The sequence below is a fragment of the Equus caballus genome, chromosome 7 (genome assembly GCF_041296265.1).
Source record: "Equus caballus isolate H_3958 breed thoroughbred chromosome 7, TB-T2T, whole genome shotgun sequence".
NCBI classification, from domain to species: domain Eukaryota; kingdom Metazoa; phylum Chordata; class Mammalia; order Perissodactyla; family Equidae; genus Equus; species Equus caballus.
Window position 1 is genome coordinate 37,774,660 of NC_091690.1, and position 21,817 is coordinate 37,796,476.

At 42.6% G+C, this 21,817-nt stretch overlaps 1 protein-coding gene across 5 annotated transcripts in view; it reads right to left on the reverse strand.

Moving 5' to 3' along the window:
- ETS1 (ETS proto-oncogene 1, transcription factor) overlaps nt 1–20,767 on the reverse strand; it is a 125,180-nt gene extending 104,413 nt beyond the window's left edge. Inside the window, exons 1-2 of one of the 5 annotated variants that reach the window (XM_023645121.2) lie at nt 20,619–20,767; nt 7,236–7,317 (exon numbers count right to left, since the gene is read on the reverse strand). In XM_023645121.2, the coding sequence (XP_023500889.1) occupies nt 7,236–7,304 (69 nt within the window). In that variant the 5' untranslated portion in view covers nt 7,305–7,317; nt 20,619–20,767. Of the gene's footprint in view, nt 1–7,235; nt 7,318–20,609 lie in introns of all 5 variants that reach the window. The other 4 variants (XM_070272942.1, XM_023645122.2, XM_070272943.1 and 1 more) reach the window with 4 other exon arrangements.
- Between the last annotated feature and the right edge of the window lie 1,050 nt (nt 20,768–21,817).

A 21,817-nucleotide genomic window follows, 5' to 3' on the forward strand; every position in this document is an offset into this window, starting at 1 on the left:
AGGAAGCCTGGATTCCACTCCTGCTCTGCCCCTAAGGAGCTGTGTAACCTCCAGCCTGTCTTTTAACCTCTTTAAGCTTTTGCTTCCTGAGGAGGTCGGCCCCAGTGATCTCCAAGTTCCTCTCCAATGTTGTCTCCTTTTTTCTGATCTTTCCACATTCTTTCTCCTGACCTTGTGACTGACAACCTTCGTTTGATAAATAACCACCCAAGGGTGGAGAAGCCTACAGAACCAAAAGTTGTCGCAGTCATAATTTGGATTCGTACAATGTCCCCTTCAAATGTGTTAAAGCCTTCATTTTGTTTGTCTCAATTCTCCCTTAAAATCACGCTCAAATACCGTTCATCACCACATTCCCCTTTTCTCGGTAGATAACCGTGGAACTTAGGAAGTACTGGTTACTGAACGGTTCTCAGGGCTTTCACGTAGAAGGTGCTCAATAAAAGTTTGTGCGATAGATGGACAATTTCTCAGCTTACAACCTTTCACTTCGTTGTACATAGTTGCCCTTCCACACTGGGCTGACCAACTCTGCAGACTTCTAGTTAAGTCTGGGCTTGCTCTCCCTGAGAAGATGCTAGGCGAGCTAGTGCCTCCTTTCAAAGATTGTCCAATGTGTCACGGAGAAGCTCTTTGGCAATGGCAAGGAGAAGTACTGAGTGTATCTGGCCCTCAGGGGGACACTGGGACACAGCTGCTTCAGGAGGTCACATTTGTCTTTCTCCCTTGAGAGGCAGAAGGGAAGAAGGCAAAACAGAAATACTCCTCCGCTCTCCTGAGTACTCCGATCAAGGAGGAGGGGGGTTAGGGTGGTGCCGCCACCAGGAGAGGCAGGAACAGACAAAATAGGAAACTCTCAAAGGGCAATTTAATTTTAGACTCAAGGCCAGGAAATTCTTTTTAAAACAATAAGAGTGATGGGCTTGGGCCTTGGTGAAAGGGCAGGCCCAACACATGGCAGGTTTCTGAGAGAGAAGAAAACCTGAAGCACAGAGAGAGAATATCCAGTTCTGCTCTTAATGAAAAGCTGTGTCTTGCCTCATTGGGGACCACAGCAGAGGCTACCCCCAGATACCTGCTGGCACTGGGCGGCACACCAAGTCAGTGGGGATGTGACCAACACAGCAGCTCCTCATGCCAGGCTGAGACCACAGCCCCCTCCGCTCACAGCTGGTGAGACCTGCCTGATGCCTGAGGCTGGAAAGTGCCCTGAACCTTGCGACAATCCTGGGCACCTGGACTTGACGCTCTCCTGCCTCTACTCACTTAGCATGAAGCCTACAGACTCCCCGTGACTCCATGGGGTGACAGCTCCAGGCATCCCCTGGCATGGACATGGAGGGTGAAGCTGACTCAGAACTTCATTAGGGGACATGGGTAGGAGAACTTGCCATGGCGAAAAGACTCGGAAGTAATTCTAATTTGCTCAGCAGTCTACAAAATGAAATTTGGTTTTTTTCCCAAATCAGGAAAGGCCAATTCACCATCAATAAGGTACATGGATGCATGAATGAAAGTGTGTTATAAGTTCTTATATCTCACCACATAGCTAAAAACTGATTAAGATGAATTCAATAGTAAGGAGTACCCTGAGTCAGGAGTCAAGAGCCCACACTCCACCAGCTTTGTAAACTTGGGCAATTCATTTAATCTCTTAGGACCTTAAGTTTCTGCTGTCAGGAGACGGTCTCTAGATTGTAGTCTGGCACTGAAATTCTCTAATTTGTGCTGACTGAACCCGGGATCTTAGAAAAGCCTCTCTTTTCTGTAATCAGTCTTTTCTCCTTCAATTTTTCTGACTGCTAAGAGCTATAGCTATAAATAATGTCCCTAAACATTATGTTCCAGCAGTCTCTCCAGGGGTAAAGAATTCACCATCCCAAGCAACAAGAAAAAAATTTCTTTTCCAGTTTCCATTTACATTCCAAATGTCTTTTTCTGTATTTTACTTCTCTAATCCCGAATACCTTGTCCATTGCTCTCTAGGCTTCCCAAAGAGAAGGGAGAGGCGTATGCACCAGGCTTCACAGTAACAAGCACAAGCCCTTCCCAAGAAGCACAGGGCGCGCACAGGCTCCTCTGAGAACTTTCAAAGGCTGGAATCCTGAGGCGTGTGGGGTGGAGGTGAAGAGTGTGTGAACAGCCCCGGGTAAGAAGGGAATTGCTTCCCAAGAAAGCCCAATTAAACTACAATTACTCAAGATAAGAGAACCAGGTCTGTTTACACAATGGGGTTGTAAACCACCAGCCCATTACAAGAAAACTTTGATCTGGTGGCAAGGGAGCTGTTTCTCGTGCAGGGATGAAGCAAGGAGCTTTCTCAGTAAGAATGTCTCCTTCTTTACCCAAGGAGCCCCATCTTGTTCTGGCCACACCCTTGTATGGACAATAGGTGGAATCATCTCCACTCCTCCCCCAATGTGTCCATCTAACACAATCAAGAAGTCCAGAGAAAAACAGAGAAAATGGTGAACATAAGAGAAAGAGAATTAACCAAGGCCATCTTTGTGGCAGGCCCTCAACAAGGATTTTCTCACTTGGCCATTATAATGACCTCACATGGTAAGTTGCACTCTGCCTGTTTTACAGATGAGGACACTAAGGTTCAGAGAAAGTAAGTAATTTGCCCAAGGTCCCGTAGCTAAGGAATAACAGACTAGAATTTAACTCAGGTCTTTTTGACTCCAAAGCCCAAGGGCTTTCTGTGATAATCAGCCGGGCCACATTCCACAGCTGCCTGGCCCAGGACCGAAGGCTCTGTCTAATGTCTGGAGTAAAAGAGGCAGGAACAAGGTGGGTCCCTCATCTGCCTCACCAGTGTCACAAGGTGGAAATAGAGTTACATATCCAAAAAATCAATCCATCAATCAATCACGGAAGGAAGAAAGAAAATGTACAAAACAGGATTTGCTCAAACCATGAAGTGATTGGCAAGATGCACAGTCTCAAGGGCCTCTGTGATGGTGAGCTGTGTCTGAGGGCAGTGGTATAGAACTCACTCTGGCAATGCACTTAGCTAAGCCCCACGGCCATGCTACTCCTCTTTGACGGCACCACAGTAGAGATTCAGAAGGCCCGCCAGTCCTACAAGTCCCACAGGAACAGCAAGGAAGGAGGGAGGCCAATGCCAAAAAACCAGCCAATGGCTCACAGCCTCTCTGTTGCCCTTTCCCAAGCTGACATCCAGCATGGACTCCAGCTGATTTCCATCACCCTATTTATTTAGTGATCATATGTCTGAAATAGCTCTGATTTCGTGTCACGTTATTCTACACAATGAGAGCAATCAAGTGTCTAATAAACATTATCCCATTTACACAATTTTGAAATCTTTCTTATAATAAATTCACAAGTCAAAAAAGCCTTTTGTTGGACAGTTTCTGAACGCTGTTCTCATTCAGAAAACATAGTCACCATATGTATAAGAGAAGTGCATTTGATCTAGAGAGAGTGAAAGAGTGGAAAGTTTTCAAAGTGGTTACCCCGCCTCAAACTTCAAGGGATGTTCCCTAAAGCCAGGGTCTTATTCTGGAGATTCCAGTGTTTTGGAATATTCCCTTTATATATTGGGCATCGGTGCCTTCCCTGTGGCCTGGCACTCTGGGCCTACAATCTTGCCCCAACATACTGCTGTATCCCCAAAGGCCTGAACGCTGAGAGTAGGTAAGTGGGCAGTGCTATTTCTTTCCTCTGAACTGTTCAAGGTGCTTCCTAAAGTTCCCACAGCCCAGGGGCCATGAATCACTGAGGACCTCCCCCACACATCCTCCTTGCTTGCAAGGTAGTCAAGGACGGGGACACGTTTGGTCAAAACTAGGAGCAGCTCATCCCTCCCATTCCTGCTCCCCGCCCCCCAGCTCTGCCAGCTCAGTGACATGAAGGAGAAGATGACGCACACACTAGAGGACAGGGCATCAGCTCCGAGAGGGACTTCCAGGGCTCACAACAGGCTTGCCGAGGTAGCATAACAGGAAGGAGCGCTTCCTCCCCTTGGATGAAAGGGTCCCTGACACACAACCCATATAAGTACCTGAAAACGTCACCCCTCCCACACAATGGCCAGACAACTTCCAAAAGTGTTGTTGCTCTACCTCCCCAGCTGTGACATCACTTCATCCATTATAGTCTCCTGAAAGGCTGACCTTACAAGAGGGGAAAACACATGTCCGGGTTTAGACAAACTGACCCTGAGGCAGATAATGTGCATTCTGTGTAAAGTGTCTATTACCTATTGATGGCATCAGTTTTACAACTGTTGCTGTGATTATTCTAAGCATTCTTCTGCTACAGCAAATAATCAAAAATGCTAATGCTACCTCTAATTTACAAATAAGATATCTGAGACTTAGCGATCTTAAGGGACTAGAGAATATTCGCATCGTGATTTAGAAGATTGTTTCTTCACCAACTGAAGCAGTGTGCTAAGCAGAGCCTCACATAACATGAATGTATTCTCCTTTTTCCCTTTTTTAAGACTTCTCTTTCAAAAGCAATAATTTACAGGTTATACAGACCTGCTTAGACTAATCTGCAGACATAGTACCACCCTGCCTTCCACCTTGATCTTGCGGCTACCCTAGGCCAGGGCTTCTCAACCTAGGCACTCTTGACATTTGGGGCTGGATCATTCTTCGCTGTGGAGACTGTACTGTGTGTTATGGTATGTTTAGCTACTCCCTGGTCTCTACCCTTTAGATGCCAGTAGCACCCCCACTTCCCAGGTATTGACAACAAAAATATCACCAAATATCCTCTGGGGGCAAAATCAGCTCCAATTGAAAACGCACTGCTCTTATGGTTTTCTCTTCACCCTCAAACTTCCTATAACTTGGATAGAGTTTCTTCTCTTGGTGGCCCAGTCTAACAAAATCAGGAGCCAGGGCACCAGGCGAGAGGACTTAGATTGTTGGCTTCAGCCCCATTGGTTGAGCTCTAGACAGAGAGGCTCCAATAGAACGAGAAGACTAGGGTGCCTGTGGCTTTGACTTTCTTGTCTGGGAAAGTTAATGGAGTCGTGTTCACACCTCCAGGGAATCTGAGGTTGGGCTTGAGAGTGTGCCATTTGCTAGATCCTCTAATGCCCCTGTCCCAAGCTTCTATCTGTAGACAATTTGCAGATTCTTCGACTGTTTGTTATAGTCCAGATAGTCTATAGTAAAGATAGAGGTCATCTGTAGGAGCTGGTGTATTGAACTTGAGTTCATGCCAATAAATTTTATTTATTTATTTTTATTAAGGACAGTGTGTGTGAAGAAGCTAAAAGACTTTTCTGCTTGCTCTATGGTTCTGAAACTAGCCCCAGTGATGGAAAAACTGAGGCCCAGAGAGAAGTTATGAGTGAAAGTGCTGGAACAATAACTTAGCAGTTTTCTTATGCAAACTTCTGCTTTTACCGAAGCAACTTTGAAGTTCATAGTGAAAAGGATCCCACTTATTGATAACGCTTCTTAGATATGGTTCTTGGGGGTGGGGACAAATGAGTTCTTTGTTTTGAAACCAGTGGAAACCATTCAAAATGCATTAAAAATATCCAGTGTATCACTTGGGGGTAGGGGGCCTTTAGTTGAAAATATGCACTTAATTTGGTTTTTGGTTTTTTAATCTCATACAATTTCCAGATACCCTGTCTAGGATAATTTAATATTATACCTGCAACTTGTATCCTTACAATAGAATTTTTTATTTCCATATCTAAAATAAAATGAAATGAATACAAATTTGCATGGCGTTGCTTTTTCAGACAAGTTATTAATCTTGCTTAATTTGATTACAATACTTTTAAAGAGAATTATCATAGGCTGGTTTTTTACTCTACTTTTCCAAGTCAATGACAAATTTTGCCCTAAAATCACAATATCCTTATTTATTTTAACAAATCGCTACAATATCACCTTTAAGAAAAATCTAGTGCAATTTGTGCTGACCTTAGGTGATAACCTCTGTGTAAAAACCAAGAGGAAGGAGTCTCTTCCTGGCAACTTCTCCAGTCCTTGTGTGACCTCGAAGGGCAAGTCCCTTGGCAATTGCTACAAAGTAAAATCGAGTGACTCCTGCTCTGGACTGGTTGTATGTGTGTGTTTTTTACATGTTTCTAATGTAAATTGTAGTCTTAGCTTTTTCCTCATTCTAAATTTTTTAGAATAGCGAATGGTGTTTGTATGAAAACAGAAACCCTTTAAAACAAAAAAGAAGAAACATGTGTTACAGAACAGCCAGTGAAAGAGCCGTGTCGATCATCCCTTGAACATAGAATAGCTTTTGAGTAATTATTTTTTCAGTACTGCAGAAAATAATTTCAAACACACCAGATCTTTCAATTTACAATTACAGAGAAGGGTCATGGTTAACTTATGGATATCAGTGTCAAAAATTCTACAGAACGTCAGTCAGGACAGTCAAAGACTGGAGTCAGAGAAGAACTCTGGTCAATCGGTGTCTATTTAGACCCATAAACGTACTGGGAAGAGTTACAATAAATTTATCTTCCACTTCCAGAGTGAGTTAAAAAATTCAGAGTTCGTCATGGCCATCTTTGTACAAAACCATAAGGAATTTAGAGGGAACCGTTAATGACACATCTGCTAATATTAAAGGTTCATTTAACATTGAAATTGATCAAGGACAGCATTATGGGATGTCTCAGACAGCAGATTTATAAGAAATGTATCCAAACGTTTCTGCAGATCGGCATATAGCTTGCGTGTGAGTCTCTTCCCTAAACACAAGACTTCATCCAGCCCATTTTAAGTTCCTTTTATCCCTCTTATTCTAGGATTCATGTAATTTTCCTATTACTTATTGTCACATTTCATTTCCAGTTTCAAATTCTGTGATTAGAAAGCTTGTGTTATTTAGCTTTTATGTATGTGGCCCAAAATAAGTTAAATTATGATAAGAGTACATCCAAGGTACATCAGTACGTGAAAAATCTTGACCAAATGACCTGAGCGGGGAAATATCACCAGCTTTAACCATTAATCCTGTTTGAGTCATATTCTCTGACACACAAACATACTAAAAAATCTTTCTCGGCAAATCCATCAGTCTTGGGTTTTCACTTTATAAGCTGATAAAAAGACAATTAACTTCTCCAAAAGATTCGGAGTTGACTCCAACTTTGGAGTTGGATCCCTGGCTTCTTCTGCCTAGGAGAGGTCAGCATGCGGGAAGGAAGGGGAGGAGAGAGGGCCGGGTGGGCAAGGTGAGGGGTGAAGCAGGGAAGGGACCCCACTTACCGCCACCGCAGGATGCGCCGCTGGATAAGGGGCAGGGCCGCTCACTGTGGAATCCACAAAGTAGCTCATCCTGCTTCACCGCCTGTGTGGGAGAAAGCGTCACTGAGCCGCTGGATGCACCGAGGTGTGGACTAGATACCACAAGAGGGTTAGAACTGGGAGTCTCCTTGGGAACCATCGAGTTCACTTCTTTGTGTACAGAGAAGGAAATTAAAGCTCAGAGAAACAAAATGACTGACTCCCTGCACACAGACAGTGGGGCAGACCCCAGACAGAGCCAGTCCCCTGACTGCAAGGTAGCATGGATCATGGATAACCTCCTGGTGCTGCACACAATAAGCAGTAAGAGTCTACAAAAAGACCCTTTTGTACGGTTTCTGGGCAGGGACAGGGTCTTGAGTGTCTTTTTGTGTGTGTGTGTATGTGTGTGGCGGGGGAAGATTGGCCCTGAGCTAACATCTACGCCAGTCTTCCTCTATTCATATGTGGGATACCGCCACAGTGCTGCTTGATGAGCAGTGCCGTGTCCACACCCCAGATCTGGGCCTAGGAACCCAGGGCTGCCAAAGCGGAGCCCACGAACTTAACCACTACATCAATGGGCCGGCCCCTTGAGTGTCTTCTCTAGTAACATCCCCATCCATGTATCACCCTCGCTCCACCTCCAATCAGGCCAGGCACATAGCAGACAATTGTGGCAAACATTAGTGGATAAAGGAACAAATAGAGAAAAGGTTGGAGAGAAGAAGGATAGAAAAAGCTCTACCCAAAAGGCATATCAACCAGGACCCCTGAGACACGGATAAACAGAGAAGCCCTGAAAAAGGGATTGGATGCCCTTCGTCTTGAACAAGGGAGGACTATTAAATAAGTCCTGCTGAGAGCTATCATCTGCATCGGAAATCCGAATGACGGGAACACTGGAGGCGTGTTCTGGCTGAAGGGATTTTCCAGCTAGCTGTCGCTCATCAGGAAAATCATTCATATAGCAAACATTTCTGTTGATCTAAATACTTTTTAAAGTGCATTAGTTCACACACTTTCATAAATTCAGTATTATACACTAAAAATAAAAAATGTCTTTTTTCAACGGCTTAGAAGATTAAATTCCCAGGTCTATCACTCCAGGAAGTGACATTTTAGTTTCAACTTAATGCTTTCCAGTTTGTATTTGTTTGTTCTTTTCCTTTATTCTTGCTAACATTTAAAGCCACTGACACATTTCAAGAAAAACAAAGAGTACTATATGTCACATGTTCAATTTGCAGTTTTGGCTCCCCAACTTGATACAGCACAACAGCCAATGAGCGTATATTCTTTCACATGAAGTGTATGTAAATGACACAGTTAAAGAAGCCCAGCCAAATAAAAATATACTGACGAGTGGCTACCATCACGGACGATTAGTGGCATATGGCTGAGAGAAGTAAGTTACAAACCTTCTGAAGACATAACTTATCCCAGAGCTGTGCTTATTGTCTTTAACTAAAACTTAACATTTTTAGGATGACTTTTCTCCCAAAAATAGAATGCAACCAAAATAATATTAATTTTTTAAAAATAAAATAACTAAGGGTGGCTAGGCCATGTTAATCAAGATTTTGTTTTTTAGTTTTTCAGGGATTTGATCTCCATGGCAGCAAAATGGACCCTAGGAAGAACTCTGAGGTGGTAAGACTGAAGAGTAGAAAAAGATCAAAGGACTCCAGTCAAGGACACACTAACATCTGTCTCAGTGGTCACCTGTGTGTCAGACTCTGTGCTGGGCCCAGAGCAGGAAAAAAGCATAAGGTGCACATGACGTAGGTGAGCCCGGGCTCCTCCCGACCATACATTGTAAGGACAGTCTCAATGAGATCAAGATTGCCTTCCTACTGAAGCATTCTTTATTTTTAATCTTAAAATTGAATTTTCAGGTCCTAATGAATCATCGCTGATCCACACGCCCTCACTTCAGAGTTTTTGATCTAGTCACGGATAAGACTTAAAAGTTAACGACGTGGGTTGTGTCATGCTGAGCAGGCATTAACGTGATCAGATCCTTAAGGACAAGATGCTCATCCCTCCAGGCCCTGCACCTTTGGCAAAAGTTCAGGTACGGGGTTGGGGGGTGGGGCGGGACTGCTTTGGGCAGCCTTTCAAGCCCTCCGATTTCCTCTAGAAAGCCCCACGGATCCCCTGAGTCATCACAGAGCTCAGTCATTATTTAACAAGCGTGTTGAAGGCTTCCTATGTTAGTAACTTGTTTATTCATTCCGTAAATAATTACTATGCGCCTGCTACGTGCCAGGCACTGTTCTGGGCACTGAGACACACTGGTAAACAAAGATCCCTGACCTCATGGACTTTATACTCTATCAGACTCAGGACAAAACTAAGACAGGGTCTCTATCTTTAGGCAATGGAGAAGACAGACTTACACACAACTATAATATAGTGTGATGAGTAGTTTACCAACAATCTGGAAAAAAAATAACTAGTCAGTTCTGCTGGGTGTGGAGAATGGGGAATCATGGAAGATTGCACAGTGGGAGGTGTGAACACAGGGCCCTATGAATCATCCCTACATTTCCACAAGCAGCAAAAGACCTTCATTCTTTGGAATTCCAATTTGACTTACATATTTGTAAGAGAGAGGACCTTTGCAATTGGCAGCCTTGTGCTGAAACCCAGCTCAAAGGTACCAAGAGTTTCAATCTGCCGGCCAGACAGCACTCCTCCTCATAGCAACACTCCACATAGCTCGGGAAAAGGTTCAGTGGAAATATGTTTTCTCTTTCCAGTTGACAGAGTGAGGGAGGAAACCTGCGGCCCCACATATGGTGCGTTCTGTGCTGGGCTGTATTCTTGGAGCTTCGCGCTATGTGAATGACACTTCCCTTGGGGAAAAGCCCTTTGCCCAGGGAGGAAGCTGAAAAGAGGGAGTTGCCAGGGCTCTCAAGGGCTCTCGTCTCAGGAAATAACTCTGGGACAGAAATGGATTACTGCCTTATTATTTTTTGGAGAAAGAAAAAAAGAACCCCCCCCCCCTTCCACTTGTAGATTGTGACACAGAACAGCTGCTGTAGACGTAAACCCTTTCAGAAAAAGCAAAAGGAGTGATCTTTTTTTTTTTTTTTGACTTGTTGGCCAAAGAGAATTCCCTCCCACATGACAGCTATTTGAACATCAGCTGGACCAACTTTTTTGTCTTGGCATTATAAACGTTTCTTACCTAAATACAAAACAACTGTGTGATTTAAGATTTACTCCGCAGCCTAGAAGCATCCACGGGCTTGCCTAAATGTAGAAAGGATTTGAACACTTGGTAACAGAGATTTGTGAAGAGCTGACTGAATTCATTTTTCTCAAATGGGACCTGCAATGCCTGAGCAGCAGAATAAATGTGTCGGAAGTGCCTTTGTCCTCAGGAGGCTGCCGAGCTCCCAGCTGTGCTCTGCTCAGCCTCCAGATCCTGCTCCCACCTCCCCAAAGCCTCGCCCACCGTCCTCTGCTGCTTCCTTGAGCACGTGGTGGGATTTCTCACTTCCCTGCCCTTCTCATGTGGTCACTTGACACAAAAGCCTGTCTACCCTCCTACTCCTTAGGGCCAGCTAAACCCTCCTCAAGCTTTTAGGCTCATCTCAGAAGTTTTGGCTGCCAGGAATCCTTCCTGAGCCACCCTTCTCCCCAGCCAGGGCTAGCCGCCCGTTTTCTTTGTTCCACATGTGTGTTTCTATCTCTGTGAACAACATACTGTTTTACAAACATCTGCTTACATTTGCCTCTCCCACTAAACTCTGAGCGATTTGAAGCTAGGACCCATGCCTTCTTCATCTTTGTATCCCCAGAATTTAAGATGGACAATGGGGCATAAAAGAATTCAGTTTTTTTTAACTAGTTAATGAATGAATGAATGAATTGCTCTCACAAGGCTGAAAATGTAAGAGGTGGATCAGATGTAAGCACATTTGATTCTCAAGTCAGAGAATCTGAATGGACTGCAGATCTGGATAAAACTCCATTTGAAATAATAGGTTTGTTTCATGATCCATTTCTAAGGGAGAACTTCTCCGTTTACTCTCTAGCTATTTAATGTCACCTTATCAAAGAAGCCTTTCTCACCACCCCATATCAAAAGCTCCCTGCTCTGACACTTAGCTGCTTGTTTATTGTCTCCCCCACTCACACCCCATTAGAATGTAAGGCCCCCAGGGCAAGGACTTAGTCTGTTTCTTCGCTTTGTTTCCCTAGACCCTAGAGCAGTGTTGGTCAGTAGCTGGCACACAGATCATTGTTGAATACAGGAGTGTAAGTTAGAAAACTGGTACACACCGTTTAACACACGTAAGCACTTTTTTCACAGATAAGGAGAAAGACTCAAGCAGTCCTGCTAACTGGCCAAGCTGAGACCTGACGCTGGGTCTCCAGCCACCTGCTCCCATGCTTCTCCATCCTCACCAGCCTGGATTTGGGGGATAAAAGTGGGCAATCTGTGCAGAGGAGAAAAAGGTAACAATCTGGTGTGTGTGGTTGTCTCACATCCTAGAAAGCACGTTGAACTAGTTTTCTGTGGGACTCGGGAGAGAGCTCCAGTCTTCATAAAGCAAGCATATGACCACTTCTGGAGCTTTCCACCCTCCGCAAGCCTAGAATTGGGGCCAGGCTCTGCAGGCTGACACTTCTTTTCACCCAGGTCTCTCCAGGGACAGGTCGAGTGATACAGAGAATGAAGAGAGCCTGGGGAGTTGGAGGGGGTTTCAGGCCAGGGCAGCAGCAGAGCAGGAAATTCCAGAGAGACAAGGCCTTCGTGGAGGCTGCATCCAATCCACACCAGCTCTGCCCTGCTCAGCTGCATTTCTAGATGATAACTGCGGCCCCAGTTAAGGGTTTTTCATTTAGGGTTGTGTGCTCTTCAAGGAAAGACTATACCTTTAGGTAAATAACCCAGTAAACTATACTTTAAAAATTTTGTCTTTTGAAAATTAATTGCTTTTGCCAAAATAATATATATTTATTGAGGAAAAAAATACAATAAAAACACAGAAAAGTCTAAAATGAATGCGTAAATCACCTGAAATCCCACCATCTAGAAATAATTGTACTAATATTTTGTTCAGCATTCCTCTGGATATTTTTAATGTGTCTATACACATATGGATATAACATACATATGATCATAATTTGAGCTTTACGATATTCTTCTCTACATGCTGTTTTGCAATTTGCTTTCCACATTGGCATTTGACATAGTGCTGTGGAAATTTTTCTATGTCAATAAATACGGCTCTACGTTCCAAAGTATATGGCTGCCAAGTGTTCTGTTGTATGTATGTACTATACTTTTCTTAATGACTCTCTTATTATTGTAAAATTAATTTGTTCCCAATTCCTTGTCATTATAAAAGTTCCTAAAATATTTTGTATTCTAATTAAATGCCTAAAGGTTGTATTGTTGGGACAAAGAAAGTGCATGTTCTATATTTGAATACAAATTAACAAACTACCTTCCATAACAAAGGAGCCAAACTGCTACTGCCATCCACAGAGGCATTGGTGTTCTAAATTTGACCACACACTCTAGTCTTCATGTTAGCTTCATAGGTCAGGAATCATGGCTAAAATGCATCCTGAGTATGAAGATTGTATATGGGGAATACAGAAGTGCAATAAAGCTGTGACAGACAATGTAGATTATGTAGCATTTTCCTATTTTTTTCCTTTTTGAAAGCTACGCAAAATAAATAGATTTGCAATTAGCATTTCTCCTGATATCAACCATTTAGGATTCCCATCAATTTATACAAAAAAGATATCCTCTAGGCCCAGAATGCAGGAGAAAAACAACTTGGCTTCCAAAAGGATTAGGCATTTAAGGAAACTTGCCCAGAATGACAGCACCTTTGCCAAACTAAAGTCGACACTGTCATCCACGTTACTGAGGCAGTATCTTTAGTCTGCAGTGGATGGAGTTTTAGTTTCTTCTTTCTGAATGCCATATAAATCTGTGTTTGAAGACTCAGACTGAGTATCACCTCTTTCAGGAAGCTTTCCCTGGACCACCAAGAAGTTGGATGGGTGTCCTTGATCCCCCTCCACGGGATTTCCTCCACAATGTACCTGTCAAAGTTCATAGAATTTCCTGCACATACGTCTGTTTCTGCTCCTGAATCATGAGTTGCTTGAGAGTAGAGCCTGTGTCTTTCTTCTTTTTTTTAAGATTTTATTTTTTCCTTTTTCTCCCCAGAGCCCCCCGGTACATAGTTGTACATTCTTCCTTGTGGGTCCTTCTAGTTGTGGCATGTGGGACGCCACCTCAGCGTGGTTTGATGAGCAGTGCCATGTCCGCGCCCAGGATTCGAACCAATGAAACACTGGGCCGCCTGCAGCGGAGCGAGTGAACTTAACCACTCGGCCACGGGGCCAGCCCCGAGCCTGTGTCTTTCTAGACGGCACATAGCAGACATGCAACATGTTTGTTCACGAATGAAAGAACCTCTACATGAAACAGTTAGTATGTGTGAGTGTTAGGTCTCAGGGCCTGAGTATATCCAAGAGAGTGAAGATATCTCCGAGTCAGAAAAAAAGTCATCACCTCTGATGACCAGTGTCCACACGCAACCCTGAGGTCAGACTTCTTCAATGTTGACTACAAGCAGGATCGTATTTTTCTCTAAATTAACAGATGTACCAGACTGATGAGTTTGTCTCTTCTCTTTCATTATTTTCTTTCTAATTCTCATGAGTCGTCCATTTGTAATTTTCAAATCATTTGAGTAGATCCCTCCCCTGATCTGGTGGTGTAACCAAAGCTACCAGGTCCAATTCTCCAAAAACTCAAATTGCAGCATATTTAGATAGCTGAATATTCCTCACGTCCCCAAGGAAACTTTGTGGTTACAATAAGTAGAAAATAAAATGGTTAGAAGAATTGAAGATCATTTCTCTGTCTCACACCTAAATCTCTAAGAACCTCATTTTCTTGAGTAAGTATTACAACATTACAGTAATAAACACTTTGTCTTATTTTAAGTAGCCAGCACTCACCAATAAAGGTGATGTTCTGATTTATGTGCTGTTGGCTTCTGTGTTTTAAACTAAATTCACAGGCCCTCAGTAAATTCACAAAGCAACAACTTACAGTATAGTTAACCTCTCAGTCTTATTTCTTCTCAACTTCACTGGTAATTAGTCCCCAGCTCTTGAATAGAGTCCTGAAAATGACTCATAACCATCTCCTATTTCTCTAAACAACCCCCATCTCCTAATTAGGCATAACACTTTCAAGTTCTGTATGAATTGACAGAGCTCAACTAATCTTTCTTGGAATACTAAAAATGGACTTGTGTTATTATAGTCCAAGAGTATATTGTTTTTTCCTTCCTCAAGAAGAAAGTCACTGATATCTCCTGAGAAGAGGAGAGAATATAAGATGGTTTTGGTCTGCTGCACCACAGCAATTAGGAAACAAGGAGTACCTCATAGACCATTTTATGTTTCCTCGTTATGGAAACAAATCCCTCATGACATTGCTGGAATGGCATTGTCAGCAATGGGCAGAATGGTGGTGCCTCTCATAAACATCAAGGGAATACCTTCAAACCTGCCCATTCTTATATGTCCAGGAATATTATGAGCACCATGCCCATCCTAATCTCTGAAACTTTTCAGAAACTAACACTCTACTTTTTCTAGTAAGTCAGCGTTCGTGTGAGAACATCTTCTAGAAGACTAAAGGAAACATTCAATAAACTGTTTTAAAGTAAAAGTGGCCACAGCTTTATCTTCAAATGCTATTCCTCAAATCCTATACTTAACCACAAAATTCAGCAAATGATCACAGTTGGCCTTCAGATGTACTCCAGTGCTATGCACATAGTAGGTGCTTCATAAATAACTGAATAAAAAAATTAGGAAGGTTTTTTACTAAGAAACTGAAAACAAAAAAGAGTCAACTGGAGGAAGGATGTTAAGCACGCTTTGCTGCACAGTGACGGATGTAGCAGAGGTCATGGTATACGAGATTCTTGGCCAAGTCAAACCCAAAGAAGGGCCACAGAACTAAAAATGTCATCTCTAACCCAATGATCACTGCCAAAGAAATCCCTAAAGAGCCCAGAATTTTAAATGATTACTTTTTAACTCACAGTGTGTGGAGTATGTCAGATATAATCTAGAATTTGGATATGGTTCTGGCTCTTAAGAAGCTCTCAACAAAACTGAGAGACACCATAAATACAGATAGATATTGAGAGAACAATGAAAGGGGACAGGATAGTTTTAATAATGCCCTTTTAAAATTGAACTAAAGGACACCAGCTGCCTCATCTCTCTCAAATCCAGCAAACAATTTCTTGGCCTATGTCTGATTGTGATTTTCATGGTGGAGTTCCATTTGTTTTATTGCGCAAACTGTAAGGTTCAAATTTCTCCATATAATGCTAAACAGCTTGCTGGCATTCTTACATAAAGAGGGATGTTGCAAATTCAATGAATTTTGGAGTGGGAAAAAATTCATCAAATCTGTCCACTGTTTACTTGAATAAACTGAGCCCAGGGAGGTTGTGTTTAGCAGAGCAATGGAGAGCTCTGGAGTCACAGACTGTGGGTGAACCTGGACCTCCATACTGAGTGTGGAGCCAGGGGTAGATGTCTTAACCTCACAAAGTCTTGGTTTCTTCAACTATAAAATGGAGATAATAACACCAACGCTTTCAGGATTATTGAGGATTATATAAAATAAGTATTTAGCAGGGTGCTTTATACATGATAAAAGTGGTCAATAATTAATAGTTATTATTACAACTATTTTATCACAGTACTTGGAATTAGTAAGCATTCACTAATTAATAGGAAAGTGGTTTTTATTAATTATAGTTTTTACCACCCAAGGGGTAGAGGTTATTTCTTCAGGTATTGGATCTAGAACCCACATGGCCTAAATCCCTTATATCTTTTTCTAAAGGACTTACATTTAAATCATCAGAAAAGGATTCCTTCTGCAATCATAGGTTGAGTAGCAATAGTCAAGAATTTCACAGGAGAAAAGAGCCATCATTTCTGGTGAATGGTGGTCTGTTTGTATCATTGTTATGCATAAAACCAAGAAGTAAGCGTTTTTCTTAGAGTGGGGAACAAACTCATTGAAAGATTGCAGAGCACAAATGGGGAAATATTGCAGCTTCCTGGGTTAAACCAACATCTTTTTGATATAAATGTCAATCTTTTGTGGAGTAACACTTTAGCAACTAGATATAAGGAAGTAGTAAGCTGCTCCGGAAAATGTTGCAAAAGATTTTTATGTGTGTTCTTTTTTTGTTTTTGCTTTTCCTTTAGAGCAGCTCTTCCCAAACTGATATGCATAGGAATCACTGGGCATCACGTTACAATGCAGAGCCTGAGTCAGCAGGTCTGAGGCAGGCCTGATGCTCTGCATTTCTAACAAGAACCCACGTGATGCTCCCGCTGCTGGCCGGAGGACCTCACTTTGAGTAGCAAGGTCATGTCTGGACTAACCAGGTTAAATTCATGAGTACCTATAACAAGGCAGGTGTTTGGGAGGCAGAGCCCACCGAGGAACAGGCAAGAAGACCTCTATGCCGAGGCTGAGCAGAAGTTTGATTTTATCTTAAGTGCAATACAAGCCTGGCCAGGGTGAATGTGCAGCTCAGGACCTGTACCTACCTCTCAAGCCACGTGCCATGATGGCTACATCTGACAAGCCTTCTTGCCTTTCCTAAGTAGCTGTGGTTTTAGTTCCTTGGCCTCTAACATCAAGAAACTGGCATCGCCGGCCTCCCCCTCATGGGCAGGAATTCTTTTGGAGCACCGGAGGCACCAAAAGATGATTAAGGAGAGTAATTTGCATTATATTTTTCACAATTTTAAGGGACTTAAATCTTTTGGAAACTCTTTGTACGATGTTTTGCAAATTTTTAGGCATCGGGAATTATTTCAAAATGAAAAGCTAAAAAAAATTTACATGCAAAAAACATTAAAATCCTGAGGTTTTCTACTTTTCCACATCTCCTGAAAATTTATGGATTTTATTTCTCTCCCATGACAATGTTTTCTTGACATCTGCGCTAAAAATTCACCGCTTTTCTTTCATTCCAGTAAATACTATTCAGACTGTGCCCTCTAAGTTTTTGAGACAGCACTGGAACCTGGTCAACCAGAAGGTCAAATCTACCTTCTTCTTTGAGAAACAAAATTTATCAGAAACATCCTTGCCTCTCTCCTCTGGACATCGTCTTTTTGCATCTGATATCCCAAAGCACTCACAGACAGTATCACATCACTTAACAACTATGCTGTCTTTCATTTTTAATCTCTTTTCAGGTAAGATTTTGCCTCTTAAAATAAATTACATTAATTTAAAAAACAGAACTTACATATTGCTCCTTCTGTATGCCTCACAGCACCCAATGCAAGGTTGGGCACAGAGGAGAAATTCAATCGGTATTTGTTACAAGAGAGACTGAGGGACAGATTTAGTGATCCAGTCAACTAGACCGTCTAGCCTTTCTTCAGAGTCACTATCTTTCTAACAATGAATAATTAATCCACAGATTCTTCTTTTGGAAAATAGGCCTAATCCACAGTATTCTCCCAGATAAACAAATCATCAGTCTAAGCAGAAAAATCCAGTCTAAATTTGTGTAAGTGTCTCAAAGCTACTAAGGTCCCTGTGAAACAGAACTCCAGCCAAAAGCGCTGGACTCACGTTCCTTTGGTTCTAATCAGGTCCCATGATTTACTAAGTTGGTCATGTTACCAAGCCTCAGAGTCCTCAACTGTTACATGGGGAGAGTAAGAGGGCCCCCTCCAAGACTTCCTTGTAGATTAAGTCGAGTGGTCCATGCTGAGCACCCAGCAAGGGCCCTGGAACACACTAAGGGATCCATAAAGGACAGAGGTTGTTATCCTTCCTCAGGTGAAGTGGGGAAAACCGGGTTTGATACCCAGAAAATCATCTAGGTTAAAAGACTGAGATCCCTAAAGCCACATATTCAGAACAGCAGGAACAGAGGAGATGAAAAGGCAAAAAATGAGCTGCCTTCATACTTGTTTCCCCGGGATTGAAGAAATTCACAAGATTTGCCCCAAATACTACCAAGTTGCTGCACACCGCATTTATCTTGCTCAAATAGTAAATATTTTTTAATTTCCATAAAGAAGAAAGAAAGAGAGAAAGAAGTGGGGAGGCAAGCAGGAGGGGGAAGAAGAAGGAGAGAGGAAGAAAGGTCACCCCAGCTCCTGGGATGTAACCATTCTCTCTGCTGTTTGGTGCAGAAATGGGAATTTCGAATGGGTAATTCGAATAGGAGAGTTGTTGTGGAAAACAGATCTGTTCACCAATAAACAAAATCCTGAGGTACGGCAGAACTTGAATTATCAGTAAGTCACCCGGTAGTACATTGAGGCTCTGTGGGCAAAGAGAGAAATGTCAGTGCCAATTATTTGTTTCCATAGCATTTGTTGCATTTGTTTGCCTTCTGCCTCACCTTCCGCTGGGGACCTGACCCACACACCGAATTTTACAATATTGCTTCAGCCTGTCCTTCAACCTTACTGAAAACTTTATTCTTCAAAGCTCTATGCTATTTACTTCTATTCTCTCATCTTTGTGAAATACTGAGGTGGGAGGGGTGCAAAAATCATTACTCACATTTTGGAGATGAAGAAAATAAAACATAGTCATGTTAAATAACTTGTTCTCAGTTACAAAGCCTATCTTTAGTAGAACCCAAGAGCACATCCACTTTCCAGACTCCAAATACAGTGCTGCTTCCAGTTCTGACCCTACTCGCCTTTGAACTCCATCGTAATCCGAGGCAGGCAACTGGCCCAAGTCCACGCTCTCAATCAATTCTCCAAGGTCACAGATGACCAGATGTGGAAGGATTACACCCTTTTACCCCCCTTCCCCAGGCCTTACTCTTGGACCTCCTGGCACCTCTACCAACTAGCACCCCGGTGTAAGGAGCGTGCAAGGCAAAGATGCCCCCTCTGTAACAAGACTCGGCTTCCCACATCCTCAGCAGTGGAACCCGGACGGAAGAGGCTTGCGTGGCTGCCTTCACTGTTTGTTTTTTCACTACTGACTTGGCAAGGATGGAAGTTGTTGATTTACAATTAAAAGCAGCGTGCTTCTTCAAATATTAATATTAATAACTACAATGCTGAACACATGAAAAGGTCTTTTCATCTTCAAAGCACTTTGCAGACATTCGCTCATTATCTCTCCCTTCCCTCCATTCAGGAACAACAGGTAAGTAAGAATCTTAGCAGCAGTAGTGGCCACCCAGGAACCCTCCATGCAGAGCCCATGCCTGCAGAGGCAAAAAGGGTTTTCTCTTTAGATAAAAATGAGGCGATGTCGTTCAGAACGATGGCTAACGAAAGCGTCGAAGTGTCAATCACTTTACAAATCAAATGAAGCTGCCAGGCTTATCATTTTAGAATGTGTATTTTCTGTTGTTTAACAAATATCTCTCTTTTCAGTTGCCCAGTAATGGTATGAAGAAGGAAGAAAAGTGGCCTTAAGTTGAAGAAGAAAAAAACACTTACCCAGAAGGTCACAATGAAAACCTACAGTCAAATGCCCTGCTCTCGGTACCCCAGCATCTTTTTGAACAGTTCGCCCACAGAAAATGCTACTTTAAAAGGAGGTGACAGAGACGTTTTAAGAGCAGATGCGAAGCCCCCAACAAAGTGGGGTTGCTGGATGAAACCACCGAATGGAGGGGGACTGGTCATCCACACCCCCGCTTTTCCATAGCACTGCCCCTGAAGCCCACTGGGCAGTGAAGGGAAGAAATGCCCCCGACCCCGAGACACCATCCCCCCACATCTCAACTGCCGTTGGAAGGACAGGTAGACTCTTGGAGAACTGTGGGTCACAAGACAGAGAAAGTTGCAAATCTGTAGCAGTGTCCTCTCTATAAAAGCAGTTCCTTAAGCTGCCAGAGAAAAAAAAGAAAAAAAAAAGATGTAAAACAATAGGCTTGCTGGGAGTGAAAGAGAAAAAAAGAAAGAAATGTCTATGTTTAACTGCAGCTTTATTTCTTTGGAACTGCTCCAATATGCAAAGAAAATTCAGAGTTTCTGACAATAATCCACGAGTATCTAAAACGTGCATGATTTTGCTTTTGTAAAGCCGGGGAAAGAGTGAAATACAGTCTTGATTTCAGACGATTCGAACCAGGTTAAGAAGCGTTTTTGAAAAATGTTATGAAACAATTGAGTGGAAAATATACAAAAATGTGAAAAGAGAAAGAGAACACCGCTTCAATCCTGAAGGTCCCCATCAATTTACCGACTAATTCCACAGAATGCAAAAAAACAAGGAAAAGGAAGATGGACTGCAAAGTTTTAGGCAGAAACTCACACCTCACTTACTACTTTGCCGGAGAGACTGGGTGAAGAACAGGTCCTGGGTGAGCTTCCCTCAAGGTCTGTGGTCTCTTTCCAACTACCTGCGGGAATCCTCTGCTCGGTGGCGAAAGAGGATGCAAAGACCATAATGTTTCTAATAGAGCTGCCTCCTTAAATTGGGGGGTGTGGTCAAGCCCGGGAAAGCTGGAAAAAAGGCCATGCCCTGCTGGCCCCTGACACCAGGGACGCAGCCACTAGAACAGGCTCTTCGGTCTAGATAGAAGAGCAAGTAATGTCACTGGCTGAGATAACACCAAATCTCACCTTAATTCCTATCATTCAAATTATCCTTCAGTTAAATAAAACTCAGCCCTGGAGAGAGTAAGAGGGAGGGAGATGAGCAAAAGAGAACCAGCTCTGGGAAAATAGGGAGTCTCATCCTTTGCTGATGTATTCGATTTACTCTTCTGAATATGTGAATATTCATTATTCGAATTTCTTGACTCTCTCAATGGAGCCTTGCTTAACCTGGGCAAGGGGTCCGGAGAGGGAGGAGACTGCCATAGAATCAGGCAGGGAAGGCCATCAGAAAGCAGGGGGTCCACCACCCAGCCACCTGCTCAGGCTTCTTGTTTCTCTCTATTAACCTGATGTGAAATGTGATATTTCCTAAGGAAAAGAATATAACTATATGGCAGGGAGCTGACCAAATAAGGAATTGGGATTTCTGAAAAATAAAGCTCAAATACCCCTTTCATATAAGTCTGATTTTAGGTGACTTCTAAAATAAGTTAGTTTTAGTGGCCCTGATTCATGGTCCATGGGACAGGAATAAAAGGCAGAAATATTCATATATTCCTCATTTAGAGAACATGCAAACGTAAAAATCTCGCATCTGTTCTAGGTGAAAACCTACAGCATCTTATATTCTCATATTCAGAACTGGGGTACTGAATGCTACAGTGTAAGATCATCTCTATGAATAGGGTTTTTTTTATTACAGAAGTTTTTTTTTTTTAAGCCAATATTTGGCTTCTTAATTTAAGGCTTTTATCCTCAAAGATTCCATTTTCTTTGAGGAATAAACAGGAGTTAAAATTTGCCATGGTTGACTCCTTTCCCTTTCTAATGGAAACACAAATGCTCAACTTTGAAAGTCTATGAAAATCTAATAAACATCACTCAGAGCAACGTCATCATTGTCCTTCGTTGGATAAAGCTAG